A 21,656-nucleotide genomic window follows, 5' to 3' on the forward strand; every position below is an offset into this window, starting at 1 on the left:
GTCTAATTTCTTTTTAATTATAAGAAATACGTTTTTCTAAGGTACATAAACTTTTGGGATTGACTGTATAGCCAATACATCCTTAAATCTGTGTTCCTTTTTTATCATTACACGTTGCAAGCAGAATTGTCTAAACAATATTCATTGTTTGAAGTACGCAATAGTGGATCGTATAATGACAGGTTGCCTCACGTATCCACTTGTTGCCAAGAGCAAACTCCACGTCATCCCAGTAAATGAATTGACACAGATCAAGATAGGCTCTGGTAGATTTTACGTCACGATACGCGTCCTTTTCATCGAGCTACCGTAGATACGGACCTCCGTAGAAGTTTTGGAAAGTCAGATACGGTGCCGCTCACAGCGAAAGAAAAACTCTTTATTACCGATACCACACCGTTAGAATCACATTAATATAGCTCGATGAATTGGTCGGCCAGTGTCACGTCGACCTCTGAGAGAGTCCTAACGCAGAATAGGGAGCAGTTATATCGCGGCATTGTGTGTGACGCGTACCGCGGCTCCCTGCGGGAAGTCCGAACCCGGTATACCGGGAATCGGCAGGCTCTCTCTCAGTGGGCACCGGTAAATATCACTAATCACTTCTCGATCCTTTCTAACCTACCTCGACCTCACCGCTGGAAGAGTTATGGCCGTTTTATTCAAGCTACCTCGGTCAAGGTAACGAACCCTTGCTTCAGAGGCCCTTTAACAGTTAAAGAAGCACATGGTTTCGCATTTAAGTCTGAAGTAATTCACGATTTCATTTACCGAAATGAAAAGACAGAATATAAAACTTTTTAGAAGAAATTATATTAAATTATAAGAAAGGGAATTGGTTATGAGACGGGAGAATGAACAACACACATTAAAAGAAACAGTGTAAATTTATTATCGTAAATAGTAAATGACGAGTATAAAACAGTATCACTTGATAAAAATGGACGAGCAATGGTTCGAATGATATTTTCAACGATTTAGACACTAGTAGACGAACTAGATGGTCGAAGACACGAACAAACGATTCCGTACGACAGCGGCCGATTGAGAGTCCGCTGAGAGATTGTCACCGCTAACGATGTACTCGACGCTCGTCTCCAAACCGACCTCTTCCCTTCCTGATCAATTAATCTTGATCGTGAAGCGCCTGTTGATCGTCGATCGGCCCATCCCGATCGCTGTTGGCCGATGATCGACTGTGGCTCAGACTGTCGTCGCAGCTCTTGCTCTCTCTGCTCCGATTGTCTAGGTTGCTCTCTTTCTCGCAAGCGCATATGTTGAGCGCCTGAATCTCTTGATCCAGCATGTTGTTGCTCAGTGCGTTCGCTTCCCTGGCTCGCTTGATGCACCTGCAATTGGTGCAACCTGACCGTCTGGATCTCACCGCGCCGCTCCTCCTCCGCGATCTGCGTCTCCTCCTGCCCCTCCTACGCCTGCTGCCACGTCGACGACGGCTACGTCGTCTACTGCCTCGTCGACGGTGGCTACGTCGTCTACGGCTTCGTCTTCGTCTACTCCTCTCGACCGGGATCGTTAATTGCGGCTCGGTCGCCTCCGTGTTCAAAAAATAGTGTCCGTTGTTCTTTTTTAGGATACCGTACTCAAGGCCACGTTTCAATGCTGCTTGCATCTAAAGTAGAATTAACAGCTTTCATATAACAAATATAACGATACATTAAATATAACAAATGATCTTATAAAAGAAATAGACAAATTGGGAATAGGAAATTCTATTGCCAATAATAAACTGAAGTTTAATTGTTAAAACTGATGAAGTATTCAAATAAATATATAATTCTGAAGAAAAATAAAAGTATACTTGTGTGTAAATAATTCACGAATACTGACTTGTCTTTGTACAGCCACCTCGGGCACGTTGCAGTGTGAATTGATGTAACTCATAATCTCCTTTGATGTAGAACCGTGCGCCTCCCTGAGATTTCTGATGGCGTTCACTACCCTCGCTGACATTTTCGGCACCTGCTTCACGCCCATTTTTTACGCCGTTTTACCTTTCGAGCTTGCGTAAACAAATCTCGCGGTACCGACCCGATTCACAGAGATCAGTGCCAAACGAACCGAACTCGGGACCGCGAATTTGCATTTGATCAGTACGTGTATTTTTGACGATCACTCGATTTCCTCAACTTTTGAGCGAGGAAGGTCACAAGAGAATTTTTGATAATTTTGCCAAAATCATCGTGTCCGAATCGAATCACGTATCGGAGGCGATCCCGCAGCTAACTGACGACTTTGTTTATTCCGGTTTCCATGTCTCATACTTTTCATATTCAGTCAACGTCACTTGACTCCGCTTGGAAATTCTCTTATGTACTCGTATTCAGTACGATTGGATGATTGTGACGGTAGAGAATACTTCCTTGTCTAATATGCGGTTCAGTGTTATTTAAAATGAAGTATAGGTGACCTGGATTTATGTGTCGCTGAAGTGAGCACGTTCTGGATTTCCAAGTTGCTGGAATCTTTTTATTACTGCAACTTCTTCAACCGCCACATTAAACAAAACGAATAAACAGCTGAGGTATTAATATCGTTCTTTGAAAAGAGGATTTATTCCAGATATTTTACACTCGAACGACGCTCTCGGATATCTTATCGCGCACGACAAGCTTGTCCGAGTGTTTCGTTTGGAAAAATCAAGTCGGTAGATGCGGATTTTTCGAATAACACCGCTGTTAGAGTGAATTACACGGTCGAAGTCATAAGGAAGGAGAAACGATACCGCAAATGTAACAGAGGATGAAGGACGATGAGTGTTACGCGATTGGTCTGATTTAATTCCTCTCCTGATACTTCTGGCTGTCCGACAAATTGTGTAGGTATCATATTCTCTTACTGATCTGATTCCCCGTTTTTCAACTATTACCGATGTCTCGCAATAAATGTCTCATTTAATTGAAAAATGTTTACTCAAAATTACGCTGTACCTGTTCAACGATAAACATATATACACAATTTTATATAGATATAACATATAAATATATGTACATAATTCTAAAAGCGTATAAAAATAAACTACTAAGATATTGACAGAGAAATCGCTGATGATGAAAGATAAGAATTAATGCTCGCAATCTATTGTAAATCAGCTGCAATTCGGCCATTGATTTCACCGATATTAATACGTATCTTATGGAAGCAATGAGCGAACTGCAACGGGAGGTATTAATTTGAAGCGTCTCATTATATAAGACTGGTAATTAAAGAATGTAAATGTTCCACCGAATCGCTTACTCAAACATTGGACGTGCCGTAATTACTTGCGCCGCAATGTCAATTAATCGATCGATTTTAAATTTCTCACCCGTCTTCGACTCGAGCTCGATTAATAACGACCCTCCGGTTTTTGGAGCAGGAGAGGTGCGACTGGAAAAATTCTGCAGATACACACTCTCATTCATAAGTCAACCAACAGTTAATAAAAAGTACAGATCAAAATATATATGAAAACAGTAAACCAAATGGAACTATCAATATTGAACTATTATTCTGGAAGTTGACTAAATAAGAAGAGCGTACTTGTCACTGGAATACCAATTGACATTATTGACTTAGAATCTCATAAAAAATGGGAAGTCCGTCAATGATTTCGTTTCGTTTCAACTTCTGGACGGGATTGTATGTTACATGCGTAATGGTTAAATTCGGTGATCCAGATAAGTAACGAAGGCAGTTTGCAGCCGGCTCGATGCCACGGCAAATTTACCGATTAATTTTTTCCCGGACGCTCATTAGCCGCCGTTAACGGCGTCGGGCAGCGCGATTAAAAAAAGCCGCGATTCCGAGTCCGCCTCTTTCGCCCGTTACGCGTGCATCCCGTCCAGAGACGCGTCTTGCCACCTCGCCCGGTAATTGGATAGTCGACGATGCCGCGGTTTACAAGAATAACGCGGCAATTCAGCCGACCGTTTAGCCTTCTACCTGACCAGAACCGATTCCCCGATTCGTTAATCAGCACCAGGTGTCACGTCGCGTCACGACGCGTCGCGCTGCGACGGCGGCGGCGGGCCTCGACACCTGCAGATGCTCGCGTCTATACGCCGATGATTATTTATCAACGTCGCGCGTAGACAAGAGGAACGCGCCGCACTGCCACGGACCGGACGTCGACGCGTTTAAAGTCTTTTATTGTCGTCGGCCGCACGCTTCGGTAATCGCGCGCCCCTTTCGTTACTCGCTTACATACTTCTTTTCACGCGATCCACCGTCCGCCGTAGGTCACGTCGAGGTGATTCCATTCTCGTTCCGTCTTCGTCTTTTCTTCTACCCACACGCGCCCCGTCAATGATCCCCGCGAAACGGTAATTCACTCGGGGAGGATTATTTACGAGCAACCAGACGCGGAAGAAAATTTATGCGTATCGCCTACCATCGCGGCTATACATCATCTCAGCTGGCCACTGCATCGCGACGCTCTTATTTCGACAAATCAAGCAAAATTTTCAGTCTGCTGCTTGATAAATTGGTTTCATTTTCCATGATCAGTTTTTCTAATTCAGTTTGTTTCAATAATTGGTTTCTCAATTAATTAAGATTTTACGCTAAAAGACGTTTTTATTAAAAAAAAAATTACAATTAGTTTTCTATAACAAATATTTACGCAAATTAAATATCAGGTATTTCTGAGAGATGCATTTAACGAGAAGATTGCACTTAGACAAGCGATTTCATGTCATTGTTGATCTTGATCAACGGTATCTGTATAAAACGAGATACAAGTCACTGGATCATCGTGAAATGAGATCATGATACGCGCAAGTCGTCCTCTGGTTTAACTTTGAAGAATTGCACGATATTCCCGTCACGTATCGACGAGATACTTAGCCGGGGGGGCTTGAAACGCTATTAAAAGCGGATACTGGCTGGTCGCGTGTACGGAGGCGACACGCGAGGAGACTGTTACCGAGCTGGCGACCAATCAACGGCATTGTACCTGTGCCGCGCAATGATTGCAATTGGTTGATTAACGGCCTTCCGAGCGGGCGAACATCGCACTGGGATCGGGTCCGGGGAGAGTAGCGTAACCCGTGACAGAAAATCGTCCAGTTTTACATACCCGATTGCATCGGAGCGAGACTGACGCCGCGTCTCGTCGCGTCGGTTGTCCATTATCGCCGCGTTTTCCGCCATTTTGGTTACATTATCGGTCGCACAGGAATTATTATCGATCGGCTCGGCCGGCGGTTTGCGCAATTAATAATTAATATTCCACGAATGAGCCGAGATAAATCGCAGCGTTTTGTATCAATTAGACAGGATTTTAATAGCGCGCCGGGAAGGAAATTATTATTCGCGCCGGGAGAATTGATTGCCGAGCCACTTAATAGCCACGACTGGCCCTTGGCTACATGTTTTTCCTGTACGATCATTTTCACCTAGTAGAATTGCTCCAGCCTGTCACAGTTACTTCGAGAGCTACGTGATCGTAGATGTTTTATGACGATACGATTTCTTTTATCAATATAGTCCTCACGAGCTCTACAAATTCTCCGAATTTAATTTTCCACACCGCATCGCGTACATCCGTTTCTCCAAATACTTCGACGCAGTTGTAAAACACGAGGCGAAGGAACGGGCGAGATCGTGAATCTTTTCACTGCGGGGGACACAGTTTCGCCAAGGATAAACCTGTTCCGCGGTTCCTCGAACCTCTCGCGCCTTTTGATCACGGCACCCTCCTTTGAGGCCCTGCAACGGTACACGCGCGTCGCGGCAAACGTAGCGTAGCGCGTCTTGCACGCGAGGCGTGGACAAGGGACAGGCGCGCGATCCTCCGCGTGTTCGTTCATCTCTACGAGCGGCGGAGAACGGCCGGGTTTTCGGTTGCTTGACTCTCGCGCAGGCAAAGGGTGAATTAATGCCGATGAGAGCGGTCGCAGTTAATAAACCGGACTTATTAAACGATTACATTAACGCAACCGTCGCCGGAGATTAATGCACTCGGCTCCGGAACGTCTCACTCGCGCGGCCGCGCGAGTGTACATACATGCACGAAGAAAGCCGACAAGAAATATGATCTACACGGTGTGGGCACCGTATCGCGGTAGCCTCGATATAATTACGACGACGACCGACCGACGATCATTTTTTCGTATCGAAAGGCTAACCTGTGACGAGTACCTTAAAAGATCCTGCTTCATCCCAAGCTTTTTATTTTCCTGCTTTACTCTTGTATCATTCGTAATTCCATAATCCATCCTCAAGTCTGATATATTACTGTAATGAAATTTATTTAAGCATTATATAAAAATGGAGGAACAGTCTATTCTATTTTTCAATATAGTGATATTAGTGATATGTTCGAAAGCTGTACGGAATACCAAAAGTCGTACAGCATAAAACTGGATACAAAATAATTTGCAAGATTGAAATTCATTTAATACACGAATCTGAGTATAAAAACTGTAAGACTTCCTACAATTTCTTAGAGATGCACGATCATCTTGTACGCGAAGTAGGATGTCGCGAAAACACGACACGTACGTTCGTGTTCGTTTTTCCGCGGAAATAAGGGAAGCAGCTAGCGACGGAAAGGGAACAGGCACGGGTGTTCGGAATTTAATAAGACGGACAGGGGAAAAGGAATACGGGGAGTGTAAGTAGTAGCAGGCGGACGAGAGCAAGGGAATAAGGAGGTTTGGCCGCGTCGCCGCGGCGGCGTGTACACGCGAGCAGGTGGACGGGAAGAGGCGAGAACACGAAACTACTCGGGCTGTGAGAGCCTGTCGGCCCACCCGCACCAGCACCAGCTACCAGCCGCTTTAGTCCCGGTGTCACGTGTTTATAAATAGTGCATCAACGTAAAACCCGGCGGTTGTAACCACGCCGAGAGATTTACCGCGCCTCGTGGCTGCCATAACCGATTGCCAAGCGAACGCGACGCAGCGAACGCGGAAAGGAATTCCGCGATATAATAACGAGGGTGTCTCATCTCGTACCTAGTTAGGCGCTACCGATGACCGTCCGAGATTTCCCGGCTGCCTTGCCTTCCTTTTCTTTGATCGTACGTGTCGCGTGTTCCCGTCATTCACATTCTTCGAATCGGCGATTATTTATATTGTGGGATACAAAACTTTATTTATTAGGTAGATTTTTATACATACTTTGGAATAAAATTTTCACCATTCCAGATTTAAGAGAGGAATCATTTTTTATACATAATTAGTTTTATGTATATTTATGACTCCTTAATTGAGTTTTGGTTTCGTATCTCATTCGACCACTGAACACTCGCCAAATCGCGGTCTCCGGTGATATAAATTGGGCCACGTATCATGCGGGTGGACAGGCGAAATGCGTTTCGGAAATCGCGGCTTACGGCTCGGACCGCGACATTAACGCGCCCGCCGTGATAAATAATCCCGGGCGCACGTCATAATTACGCGGCTGTCGTTGCCCGAAAACAATCCATTTTTTATGCTAATCCGCCGTCGTAATTTTCCAAGAAGCGGCGCGCACGCCGCCGTTTGATGCGAATGTCGCAATGACGCGTTAAACCGAACGGCCGCTGACACGTGACAGCTGAGATTTTCAAAGTACCAACGGCGGTCACTTCGTCAACATACTTAGTCGCACTTTCGCCGTTTTCCTTGTTCAGCTATTTCTGCGAGCCGTGGCTCACGCGTGTTCACCCGCGCATAGGCATTCTGTAACAAGCGAGCGCGGCATTCAGTGGTGTAGCCGGCCGAAATTGTTATCGCGACTGACCGAACTGCTTTCATCCTACTCCTCCTCCTCCTCCTCCTCCTCCTCGTCGAATTTATCGTCGAGTTTCAATCTTGCCCAGTATGTAATCGAACGAACGGTCCCGAAACCGTCGGCGAAATTATTCAACGTAATTAAACATCAACTGGCCGCCTGCAGAGAATGTAGATTAAACTGATCAAAGAAGTCAGTCGGATGGATGGGGTATGTAAACATACAATAATATTTCCTAAGTTTTCCGACACACTTTGGACGGTTATTAGTGAATTAGTGAATAATAAATCTAATCTATAAAAAATACATTCTGTCAATAATTACACATTATATTTCTTATAAAACTAAACAGGAAAAACTGCCTCTAAGCATTTATATCTTCCCTATCATAAAAAAAAGATAAATACATTAGAGTTGAAACACGAGATAGCTAATTAATTGTTAAGTCACACAATTAACATAAATTAGTGACGAATCTTAATTGAGTTTGAGGTAACGGTATCCTAAGACCTTTTCGCTTTTATCAGTGAAGCGACGCGTGGTAACGTATTACACAGGAAAAGTTTATACGTTATAATGCGAGGCTCGGGTCGTATATATTTCAAACGACAATGAAAGACACGTGAAACGGCTCGTTTAGCAAAAGCGAACAGGTTTAGTGATTTCATCGAACCGTCACGGTGTACGCGAAAGTTTAACCCGCTGAGCGTTGTGAAAGCGGTGTCTCGGGCGTATGTGGCTCGACAAGTTTATTCGTCACGACACTTTAATATTTATAGTCGATCAAATTATTAAGACATCGTTTCTTTCGCGGTCCTCCGACTACAATATTTCATTTCTCACGCCTCTCCGAATCGGTGACAACGGGCCAACAATTACAAAGGCACGTCCCTCCGCTCTTCCTCTGTTCGCGGCGTCAAAAGAACGTCTCCACTCATGCTTACTTTCGTTGATTAAAACCACGTCATTAAAATTGTATAGTGATTGTTACGCCGAAGTAATTCATATACACCTCGAAATTTTTTACTTTGATCACAGCACAATGAAACAAAATTAGCTTATCAATTGTAAATCCAGCTTACGTCAATAGGCTTTTTTATTTTCATATACATATATATATATTTCGTTAAACAATTTCTGAATTCATGCATCTTCAATTCTTCTATTTCTCGAATCGTGTGTGACTACTCTATAAACAATGGAGTACACAGTATTTGAAGGTAAATTCGTATGAAGAAAACACTTCATCCCTTTCAGCGACGCAACATATTTCCATCTTTCAGCTGCTCGCCACGGGTTGAACTTGATATACGGCAGACGCAACAATCTTTAGTTTGCTAGACGAAACAATCGGGAGGACAATCTGTCCACGAGAATCGTACTCAACGCCTCGGATTCCGGCGAGATTATGTATGCGGGCATTTGTTGGCTTAATGGAATCCACGCGGGCGTATTAACAATACGCCCGGGAATAATGGAACCGGCTTGTTAAGGCGCGACCGATACAAAGCGGTGGCGAAGCGACGTCTTCTTGGCCCCGTCGAATCGTACGGAGTGCACGCTCGCTTGCTCGCATAGGTATCCATATTCTCGTGGCATTCGGTGGACGTGACTCTCTGACCGGTGAATTCGGCGACACTTCCGGGTGCCTCCTACGAAAGAACCCGCCGACCGGTTTAGAAATAACCGTCGCGAGACGTAGCGGCGTGCTCGCGTGCGAGGTAAGAGCCAGATGGTACCGCAGGTTCCGTTTCGTTGATACGAACGTTAATCAATTGATCAAGCGTTTAATACCTACTCATAAATAAATGTGACTCTCAAGTCAGATAAAGCAGGAGTACGAGGCCTGTTATTAAATTACATACAATCATCTAAACTACAAGATAGTGTCTTCGGAGGTATTATGATCATTTAATAGAGAAACTTCTTAATCGTTAATTAAGCCATTAAGATAGGAGACGATTACAATCCTCTGTAGAAAAAGTGAAAAACCTATGGAATGTCTGATGAACGGACTCTAAAACATGTTCGAATCTTGTAGTTGGTTTGGTCAATTTCACGGGCGATCGATTAAGGAGAGCAGAGCCGCGATTCGACGGGAGCGATCCAGTTGGCCCCGGCGAGTCGCGGCCGTTCTCTTTAAAGCGAACGAACGACGCGACACGACGATCTCTTTCCGTGGCCAGTAAATCAGCCAATTCCAAGGCTCACGGAGGAGAGTTTATAAATGTATCTCCCACGCCCTCCACTGTCTGGGCCGGATTTTCTCTCTTTGCCTCTCCGCTCGTCGCCACGCGTTGCTCGCCCCGCGGCCTTCTGCTCCTCGTCGCCACGACTGCCACGTTGTATTACGTGCGAAAGTTTTCGAGTAAATTAATTCGGCCCCCCTATCCCCGCCGCCGTCGCCCTCGCCCTTTCCACGGCTGGGGCGACAGACGCGTCGGCGTCTCGGCTTCGAGAAACGATGGCAAAAAAATGTCGCTCCGACCCACGACAATGGCAGCGCGATAATGCGCCGCAGGAATGTTAGTCGCGATGGGGAACGAGATTTATGAGTTTAATCCGATTGGCCAAACAGATCCGCGAAAATAGTTGACAAAGGTACTGTTGTCGAGCGAATTTAACGCTATTAAGTACCTACGCCGTGGAACGAGTTCCGGTTGGAATAAGTAGCGAATTGGTTACTGAAATTCTAGTAATGAGAAGCACTTAACGCGTTGACTAGTACCATCAATTATCTTATGGACGACACACGTGTTTTGCTTGAGACAGCGTTTTTCAGCTAATCCTGAATGACGTTAATGAATAACTACGTGTCTTTTTATATGTATAATGAATAGCGAATTTCAACACCGGGAACACGGGACAAACTTCTGGCTCTCGTTGGGATTTGCAATTTAATTTGCAATTTGATTGAATTCGCATTTAATTTAACACCGTCTCGAACCACGTGAAAAAATCCGATCAAGCGAGACGACTAATCCTGCCCTGACAGCGGAGATCCGATTCCGGTGGCTGGGACCATAAAACGAATCCGTCGTCGTCGTCGTCCTGATCCAGCCTTAACGCAGCCAATTGAAATACGTAAATCGGTATCGGTAATGGAAAGAGAAGCGTGTTCAAAAGACTCGGTAGCGCGTGAGGCTGGTAATAAAATGATAATTGAAGTATTAAAGGTAGATATAATTAGCGGTAGTATAGTTAGGCTCGGCAACGAGAAAAGGATGCCCGGTGTCCGTCGCGGGATGACAACCGGCTCTCAGCTTCGCGGACGTTCGCGGTCACTTAGCGACACTTATGACAGCCGACGCGACACGACGATGCTGCGCGAACGAGCCGCGAGCGAGGGCCCGCTTGTAAACTGGCTCGCGCGTATCATCCCGGTGACTCGTAGCGGATTAACGAAACCGTACAACCTTCCCCGAGCAGCTTTCTCGCGATTAACTGCCGCCTCTATCAAATAATTACGGAGTACAAGCGTTTGTCGGCTGCCAGGACCAACCACACCTCGCAACCGGTTGAATGACGTGACGCGACGGACCTCGTTTAAATGTCCTGATTCGTGTGAGTTCTCAATAAGTTGAGAATTTTATCAAAGTACCTCTAGACTTACGTTCATTCTACATGTGTACGTGTTAGTATCTTGAGGTTTCAAGTCTTCAAAGATTAGAACCATCGATCTTGAAGTTATGTACGTACATATGTACAAGATTGTTATTACTGAACAGAATTTTAAAAAGCATGAAGTTTTCGAGCTCTAGATCAAGAAATACATGAGTGTGTCACATTTTTGATATTCTAGATTTCGAAACAATGTACAGAAACTGAATTACTTATACAAACGTGATCATTAAACGTCATCAACCTTTCGTTCAGCTAATTTTTATAACTGTATTTAACTCCATAATATTACGTAGATATTCAATTCTATTTCTCGTGCGGTTCTAATTATCGCCACGGGCCAAGTATCCAGTGGATACTTGCGCGCGAATCGCGCGCAACAAGGAGCGACGACGGTGTCGGCGACGCCTGCGTGAAAATAGACGCTCAATGCCTCATAGTCGCGCGACACGACTGCACCGCAGAGATTTCTGTCCGAAACCGACTGGCCACCACCACGGCCGACTGTTATGAGCGGCTATAATAACAGCGGCGGCTAGCCACAACGAGGAACCCCTCATTAATGGAACAGCCGCGAGACTATGAATCGCTATGGTGAACACTAGTGAACGAGCCTGCGTGACGATCTCTTGAACGCGGATGAATGTACCGGAGGACTCGTCGCGCTCCTGTTGCAACTCCGATGACAATAATAGACAGGAACGGTGGTCTACGACTGCGTCCAACCGGAGCGGCGATCACTGGATCCGCTTGAAAGTCGGACCTAATTGGTCCGCTAAATGGAAGAGTTGCTTTCCAATATTTCATTCTCTTTCTTTCTCCCGCTTCTTTCCATTTTATTGACATTCTTACATGTATAGCAAGTATCTCATGGCACATTTTTTATTTATAATTGCTCTGTTTTTAATTATAAAACTTTTCGTGTCATAAATAATTTGAACATCTTGAAATACTTTAAACTAGGACAGTAACAATGCTTGTATTTAAATAATTAACAACTCATATTAGTAAATGGAAAGTTGTTGAAAGAAGAACGTATTTGTATAATTGAACAAATTATGTTAATGCAGATTTAGTACGTAAAATACTTTTTGGAGAACGTAATTGATATTTAATGGTATTGTGATTTATATTCAAGGGAGGGATGTAATAGATTTTGATGTTGATTGGTTACAAGTCGTGGAATTGAAACGATGCAACAGAGACGTTAAGTTTATATAATTAACGTTTTTGAAAGAAGTTTATTTAAATGCGTATACACAGTAAGTCACAAAAAGCGTCCGCGAAATTTATGGCTCTCTTAATGGTCGTAAACGTCAGAAGGCGGTACGACGGGCCGCGTTCTGGAGGACTCAGCCTTAAAAATAGCGCCAATTTAGACATAATCATTGTGTACCCAAGACAAAGCTACGTTCCATTAATTCCTCAGTCATATACAATCCACGGAAATTATTTTAACTAACCAAACAAATCAACAGTTGTCAAAGTTATCAACCTCCACATCTTCAAATTACAATACATCTTATAATACACAGAATAAAAAAATTACAGTTTGAGTGTGTTGATGAGAAATTCGTTTGAAATTTATGTCAGTTTAAATTTCAAACGAACGCGATTTATCGGCATCGGTGAACGAGATTCTGGGTCCAAAGATCGGCGGCTACTCGTTAACCATCCGCATTCGTGTTCTCAGAAATAGGAAAATTGAAATCGACGCCTCGTTAGGCGAGTATTCTGCTCGCGAATTCGTGGCCACGCGCGATGATTTACGCGCGCGCGCTTTTTCCCCCGGTTAGAAACAGTCGCGAGGCTCGGTCGTTAGTTACTTTTCCTCGACGACGTATCGATATATATATAAAATTTTCGACATACCGCGTGTTGCAAGGCCAGCGGAGAGGGTGCCGAGGCGAACGCAGAAGCGACACGAAGCTCCCAGAACAAATGGTATCGTTCCGTTCGTTTTCAGCGGTTTGATTTATGACCATCTTACGTGCACTCGTAAACGTTATATTGGTTTTAACAGTAGCGACGCTCTCGGTTGCAACACGGAGAACCAATTAACTTCGCATCAGACCCGATAAAAACCGAAGCGACGTAGCCGTTAGCAGGGAAAAAGCTGCTGCTTTACCAAAAGATATGCCGGGCAGCAGAAAAATTATTAAGACATCCGGCGGGCTAAACGTAATGAGATCGTGACTTGCCTCGTGGTTTTTAATTTTTAAGGCCGCTGTACAGGTACTCAATTTCAATCAGATTTTCGGGAAGTTACTTGACGTAAATTAAGAAATCCATAAAAGGTGTTTTATGTACATATTTACCTACACTTGCTGGAGCTAACATGACTAATGTTCGTGCTTTATTAAAAATTATATAAGTCATGTATGATCGAATTATATTACACAAATATGTTATGTACATCACATGCGGTACATAGTTATATGTATGCAATTAATTGTTCATTGTAGTCGTTCACTGACTTGCTACAATGGTACATATAAATTATCTGATACAATTTTAATTCGACTGTTTGTACGTGGCTGTAGTTGGCAGAAAAAAAAAAATGGAATTCCCTTCGAACTCCACTTGTTAAGTCTGATTTGACGATGGACGAAATAATTAATCGATTACTCCTAAAGTATTCGAGATAGACGAAAACGAATTTCATTCTCTCGCATCTTAACTTATTTCGTTTGTGTCTCCGCGTCGGCTCGAGAGGCATTCGAACGTTGTCGAACGAACAGAGGCGAAAGTTATTTCATGCGACTCTATCTGCCAACGCTTACCACCGCGAACGATTCGAGGCGAGGGCGTGCTGACGCGATACGCCTTGACGCTGAGAGCGTTCCAAAAATACGATCGCACTTTGGCAACGCGCACCGCGCCCGGTGAGTTTAGCGGTTGTTTACATCGATGAAGAAGCTGTTGCGAGTGCCATTCCGGGCCATTAGTGGCCTCCTACGATCCTTTCGAAGAGGTTACCAAGAGATTTATCAATCTCTCCAGCTTCTTAATGATGCATAATCATAGTCTTCCTTCTTCATTATTCAATGTATTATTGGGATTTCGAGTTAAACCTGTTGGTCAGAGATTTTTCTCGTATACATATAATTATTGCCCCATGTATATACATTATAATATTATCAATCATATACAATATTATTAATTAAAATTATTATATAACACTTTTGTCTGTCTAATAATTACTGTATAAATTGATAAATAATCCTTCGCAATGTTAAAAGAACTTCAAACAAATACATTAATAAACAGTAAATAATTAATTAAACATTGCATAAAATTGGTACTTGAGAATCGAGTAAAATATTAGAACCTGGGAATACGGAATGCTCGGAATACAGTTTGATCGAGGCTGCCAACAGAAGCGTTCCACAGAACAGAGAAAACGTACAGTCAACCGTATCCATTCATTAGGGGGGGAGTCCATGCAGGAAAATTAGATGATGCTGGTAACATAATAACAATAACATATTTCAGGCGAGTCGGGCCGTTGGATATTTGTTTCCGCGCGTTACGACGCGTGCCGCGGAGTGACGTTTAGTGGGTGTTTTCGGTTTCCGTTTGTCTCGAAACGAGGTGTTAATTCGCGCCGCGCGGAAATCCACGAGCCGGCGACAGTTCTGAATTATTATCGGCCGCCCTGTCGTCACCGCTAATAATTCTGTGGTGAACAAGCCGCGATTTCGATTACCTCTTCTTTCTCCAGAGTCCAGCGTACCGCGATTATACAGTTCGTGAAGGAAATGATTTACGGGATAGAGCGCATTTGCAACAAATGGCCCAATAATCTTGAAGGCACTTAACGGATTTATAAAAAGGTAGATACACTCTGCGCCTAATGATTTTATAGGTCAATTATTAACATAATTTACGTTTACCGCATCCGGTAATGAAAACAGGAAATCGTGAAATTCATCCATCCATCAATTAAACGTTCACCGCATTAACTAATGCTTATCGCTGGGGAACGACTAGAATGCGCGTACCAGCCATCCAGTCCGCGTAGGCATGTTGGCATGAAAGTCTAAAGCGGTATCATTATAATCCCATTACACGTTGATCCCTCGCCACGACTTAATTACAGTTTGTGGATATAGACAGATGCGTGTACACATCTGATCCGGAATCGTCGAACCGTCAAACGAATCGCAGCGACTTTCGAACAATCGACAGGCTCGATCAGGAATCGTTTGATGAAACTATTATTTACGAGCAGTTAAGGAGAGGACAAAATGTGCCGTTTCTTAGGGCCCCGGCTTTTAGAGCGTTTCGGCCACCGCACCGGCCAATTTGTAGCCGGCAATCGAGTTAAAGCGGCGTTTGCCATTTTAAAACGGGCGTTTCTAGTTTTTTGCGGTCGCTTGGCAAATCTTCTTTTAAGTGTTACCCATAATTCATCCATAGTCAGATGACGGGGTAGAGAATACTCGAGATAAGAGAGGATACATTCTATTTACCGTGTCTCTGTCTGAACGAGATTATTAGCTCTGACTTCTGATTGCTGGTTGGTATCAGTGGCTACTTAAGGTTCACGTTGAAAACTCATAGTTTTTCATCTTGCATGAAATCATTTTCTTTGGATTCAGCATCTTACGCATATTTCGCATCTACAGTTAACAGTCTCGAGATTTCTATGACGATAACAGCCGTAACTTCGTCAGTTTTCTCATTTTTTCTTCGCGAAATCAAAACAATATTTTTTTCATACGATAGAAAATATTTGGGTCAGCGAAGATTAGGATTACTTGAATTACAATTCTGACTTGCACCAAGATCGTATCAGTCCAATCGCGATTCGTTCAGTCATACTAATACGATCTTAAATACGATCCATCATATGCAGTGTCAAGCATCGTCGTTATCATTATTGCCATTGAGCAAACAAAAAGAGGAGTGACATGTACAAGCACGGTTGGTAACGCTTGTCAATGACCATGTCTGATCAGATGCATCGTATTTTTACAGAATTTTGACAGGTTACCGTGGAGAATGTTTTACATGAATACGTGAGCGTGCGTTTTATGTACAAATACATAATTGTGCTAATAGACGTATGTAATGGTACGAGATAAATTATGCTGAAACATTAAATGGAGATTTATGTAAAAAGATTCAACTCAGTTTCGCATCATTCATGGAGTATTATTTTATTCGCAAATCAGGAATTTGCATATTGACTCAATGACAAATTAGAGGATCTATAGATCTGGCATTTGCGCGAATCGATTTTTTAACGCAGTTTAACGCATCTGCCTCGTGGGTGTTGCCGCTAAATCTTGTGAGCACATTGTCGCATGCCTGCATGTCGCACCACGTCCCTTTGCACAATGGGAGTGACAACGCGGTGCGGCGGCGGGCGTGGGTACAAGAAGAGCATGCGAGGCGGACTTTAATGCAGCCGCAACGACAGGCACACCCTAAAATCGAGAAACGCGACGCGACGATGCCCGAGACGGGGTATCACGCGCTGACACTGTATTATATGCATGCATGCATGTACTACGTACAGACCGCAGAATGCCTCCCTGATGATGTGGAAAAGAATCCTGGACAAATGTTACCCGGTGTCTCGCCCGACGACTGACGTCGGGGCTTTACGAGCCTCTTTGTTCCCTCTTTGACGTTGGTGTGTTAATATCATCGCACTAAGGTACACCGATAACTTGGTCTCTTCTTTTTACAATACGTGTTAAGCGAAATGATATTATGAATTTCTTGTATTTAATGAAAACTGTGTTATCCTATTATTTTCTAAAATTATATAAACACAGAAGTTGTGATCCTTTTAAGGATTGATCAATGTTTCATTTTCTTATATTCATCAGGATATTATTTAAGCAAAGAGTAATATATGTACATTTGTTAAAATATTATTAGAAGACGTGCAGAAATTGAAATAATATAACTTTTCGAACGTTAAAGTCAGACAATGGATTTTCAGCAGAGGACGAGAGACTGCCGGAGTAAAATGGAATAAGTAGATATTTACGCACGGTAGTAATCGCGGAATCTATGTCGCCGGTCGTGTAATCCGTTTTTAATGCGAATATTAATGTGTTCGTGGGATGTAGGCGTCGTCTGAGAATGGCGAAACGCGAGCCAGCCGAAACGAAGGCTTAACGAGCATTAAAAATACGGAAACTTCTTTTTCTTGGTCTCCGTTCCGGCCCGGGTTCGTTCGTCTCCGTTGCTCCGTTCGGGCTGCGTTTCTCCGAAATTCCCCGTGCTCTCGGGAATCTCTCCCCCTTGCGAAAGTCAGACTAAACACTTTATCCCGGGGTCGGTCGCCGCAGCGCACCAGCAAAAAGAGAGCGTCATCCGCATTTTCGCGATGCGTGCGAACAATATCGGGCAACGAAGGAGGAGGTGCGCGTGTGGGACGGGAAAGGAAACCGGGACGGGACAGAAAGAGGGAGACAGACGTGTCGTCTGGGTCCTCCGTTAAAACGCCTTCCGAGACAACAGATGTCCCGCGATTTTCTCCCGTTTTTTTTTTATTTCCCGCCGGTCTGCGCATGCCACGCGAAAAAATTCTTCCTCTCACGACGCTGTCAAAATCGAACGAGGAGGTCTTATTTATTGGGGCCTCGTGGTCGTTCCCCTGGTTTCCCTGTCGTATCCCGTCGCTCTCTTCTCTTTTTCCATCGCGCAGCAAACGGCGAACGGGTTATCGATATTATCCTCTCGCTCGCGTGTTATAAAGTCCTTCCTTAATGAACTTGACCAACGGACTTATTTTTAGTGCGTGCCGGACCGCGTTCGTTACCTATATATGTACTTACATACCTCGTTTCTCAGTAAAACTACCAAATCTTTCATACTACGTTTCCCGTTTCGATTAGGAATCAGCAAGCTTTACATATTCATAGGAAACATAAGTATGCAAGCAGTTAGAAAAGATATGAAGAATAAATAAAAGTGTACTTCATATAAACAAATTTATTATTTATGGATAGATGATGATGATAGCTCTCATGACTGTAATTATATAATAAAATTATTAAAAACGAGAATATCCCTTAATTACTGAACTTTGACCCGGAGTACGAGTATTAGGGACACTAATAAATTAAATTCTTCCACTGGTTGACTGATTAATTAATATTTGCGACCGTACAATTCAATCGATCAACAGAAACTAATCGTCAATCGAAGATTAATCGATCGATCAATTTGAATAGCTAAATATCTGAAATCTTATATCAGTTGGATAAAATGCATGCCTACTTTAGTGCAGGAATTAACTGTTTTAATTGTTGCCAATAAATTTATCCTAACATTTTCTATTTCAACGAATCAATTTATACTAATATTACACAGAATGGAATTTCAAATAATTGTATACACATAACGATTGAAATGTATAGCAGACGAGTCTCTTACTTACGCGTTCTTTCTGCGAAGGCACTCGCGGATCAGGGAGGCTTGGCTCGAGACGCGCGGTCTAAGTTTGCTACAAAGCCGTACAACTCTGATATATTAGTTTCATGCGTGGTTACATAATCGCGAAGCGTTGTTCGCCATCGCATACCCCACGTCGGGCCCGTCGTCGTCGCGGATGAAATATCGTTGTTGCCGTCTTCGTCGAGGTTTCGGCGTCGCTGCGTCTCGTGCAAATGTCGGCATCATCATCACGCATTTTTTCCTAATATTCTGTTCAATTCCAAAAGAAAGAAGTTTTATCAGTCAAAATCGGAGAATGACACTTCTTTTAATAAATTTATTTTCTATTTTTTAAATGTGAGTTTGTATTGAGTTGCATTCAATCAATAATATGGTAAGTGAAATAAATTCGCACTCATTTAAAGTTTCTTTTCATGTTTTTGGTGTCACAACTTCTAGTATATTATTATGGATTAATAATTAATGTCATATATCTTTATTCTCATATCGTATTGAATATCAAACAGTTCATCACATGACAAAGGGATATTATTATAGAGTTCCCTGCAGGTGATGCACCAATTGATTTCAAGTACCACCAAAGGCTTTTTATTAAAATAGAGAAAAAACAGTTGTCAATAAAGCCTGCAGGAGTGCAGCAGGACGATCTGCGGGTTACAGTTTCCATGTAAATGAACAAGCCGTGGCGGGAGAAAAGAGCCCCGCGTCTGGCCTGCAGCGTTTCTTTTACGCCGTGAAACGATCATCGGCGTATGGTCGCTCGTAAAATTGTCAATAACGATGATTACGGTCCAATTACCAGTTCGCGTTTCGACGCTGTAAAGTAATAAAGCTGAAAAAAGGTAAGAGCGAGAGAAAAAAAGGGTGAAAGGGGGAAAAGGAAAAGACGAGGATAAAGGAAAGAGTAACGGGAGACGAAGAATAACTTTTCCCCCGCAACTCCAGAATAATCGTTCCGCAATTTAGTAATCAAAATTTCAAAATATATTCTCCTCCCGTTACGAATTAACACTTACATTATCCTGGATACATAATGCAACATGTTTGGTATGAACGCACGTTGTTCCAAAGCTATCTCGTCCTTTGTCATTTTTGTGGTTTCATAAAAAAAAGAAATAAATGATATAAATTATATAAATATAATAAATATAATAAATTGCGATCTTCAGTTTAATCTAAGTCCAGGCCAGCCTAATTTCTAATACTAAACTCTATCCTTGCTTAATACATAAATTGTATTAATTAACGTTTCAACGAAATAGGAGCTTTAATCTTATACTCAATTATTTTCTTATATGATTAATCATATCAGTCGTTAGATACTAATTAATAACTTCATACGATTTGACGACATTTTATTATTAACTGTAAAATACGTTCTATGCATTAAATGAAGGTATAAAAATTTTTTACTCGTAGAAAGTAATAAAAAATGTATTCATTTCACAATTGATTCACGTAGATAGAACTTAAAATATACGATCATACATAGATTTGTCGAGCCTTACGAGTAACTGTTTTCAAATGTACTTCGATCAGGCTTTACCCGAGAAAAGAGTAAACCATGATCGGGTGTACAACTGTTCTCCGAGGAGAAACGGGAAATGGAGAGCAGCAACGTGGAGAGAAATAGATGAACTCACCCTGTGCGCTGTACCTACTTACCTGTCTACCTAGCTGGACCACACGTCGCGTTTTCTATTGGCCAACGATTATCTGCCACGGGATCATATCTCTGTCACGTTTTTCTCCGCGCTCGGTCACTTTCGAAAACGCCAGTCGCGCGGTTACTCGGCGTACTGCATGTACAATACTTACACACACACAGACACACACGTATAAGTACGTACGTACGTGCGTGGATACACGCGGGCAACCGGCCGAGGCTGCTCGGCTCACGAAACGAGTTCATTATGCCCGTGAAAAAGCGCGATCCATCATCGTGCTCGTCAGATTAGATCAAACGGAGAAACAACGCGCACCGCGTGTAACCGTGTAACAACTGGTGGGAGGTAGCCGCTGCACCGCGTCTCGCCACGGAGAACACAAGCTGCTCTCCGTTGTGTTCCGCTAGAAACAACATGACAGTTTGGCATGATTAGTACACGTGTACTATTGTTCATTCAACCCGGGGGCCACCCACCATAGAGCGCACAAAGGAACGCGCCAGTGGTCCACGTAAAGACAGATGTAGATCACTCCGGCAGATTACCGGGTGCAGGGTGAAAAATAAAACCTCCCTACTCATCGCCGGCGTACATAAGTAAGTACCCATTCCTACCTCGAGATCATCCAGCTACCTATCTATTGGATTCGCTTTATTTACGAACGGGTCGCTATCAGACCGCCGGTTCTCCATTTGTGCTCAGCGCAATCCATTTGTACCTCGGTAGATCAGATTGATATCGCGTCCCAAGTCCAATATCCCTCGCAACGAGATCGCGCGAACGGAAAATAGAGCAGCAAACAATGGCTCTGCACGTGGAAGGTGTTATTTCCGTTGATTCGAAGATCCTGATTAGGTTGCCTGGTTAGCTCGAAGCGTAGAGAGTGGAAAACTCGTTCGCAGTTCGAATCAGTGTAACTCTATTCCATAAACAGTTTCAATGTAAAGAAATTGTTTGCAAAATCAGTTAACTTAAATAAAGCAATTGATAAGTTTTTATAACCAGTAATTTTTCAATATTTAGTTTTGTTATAAATTTATCAAAATCGTAAAAGTCGTTGCTGGGAGGGAATCGTAGCCTTGTTAATACTCATGAAATGTCGCGGGTACACAAGCGAAGGAACACATGGACCGAAACGAGCAAAAGAAACGAAGGAACGTTTGAGAAAGAGAGGGAGGCGGAGGAGGCAGAAACCTGTCCGTCGTGCTGTCCGTCAAGACGTACCGT

At 43.2% G+C, this 21,656-nt stretch overlaps 1 protein-coding gene and 1 long non-coding RNA gene across 2 annotated transcripts in view; one reads left to right on the forward strand and one right to left on the reverse strand.

Moving 5' to 3' along the window:
* LOC113464868 (uncharacterized) overlaps positions 1-21,656 on the forward strand; it is a 113,923-nt gene that overhangs the window by 64,882 nt on the left and 27,385 nt on the right. The window lies entirely within an intron of this gene.
* Positions 1,127-1,995, reverse strand: LOC108629536 (luc7-like protein 3). The gene is made up of 2 exons (XM_018032278.1): positions 1,849-1,995; positions 1,127-1,630 (listed from the first exon to the last, which is right to left on the reverse strand). The coding sequence occupies exons 1-2, from the start codon at positions 1,993-1,995 to the stop codon at positions 1,127-1,129; spliced, it is 651 nt and encodes a 216-aa protein (XP_017887767.1).

This window comes from Ceratina calcarata, unplaced genomic scaffold (assembly GCF_001652005.2).
Source record: "Ceratina calcarata isolate Rehan_Ccalc_2016 unplaced genomic scaffold, ASM165200v1 scaffold571.2, whole genome shotgun sequence".
Taxonomy (NCBI): domain Eukaryota; kingdom Metazoa; phylum Arthropoda; class Insecta; order Hymenoptera; family Apidae; genus Ceratina; species Ceratina calcarata.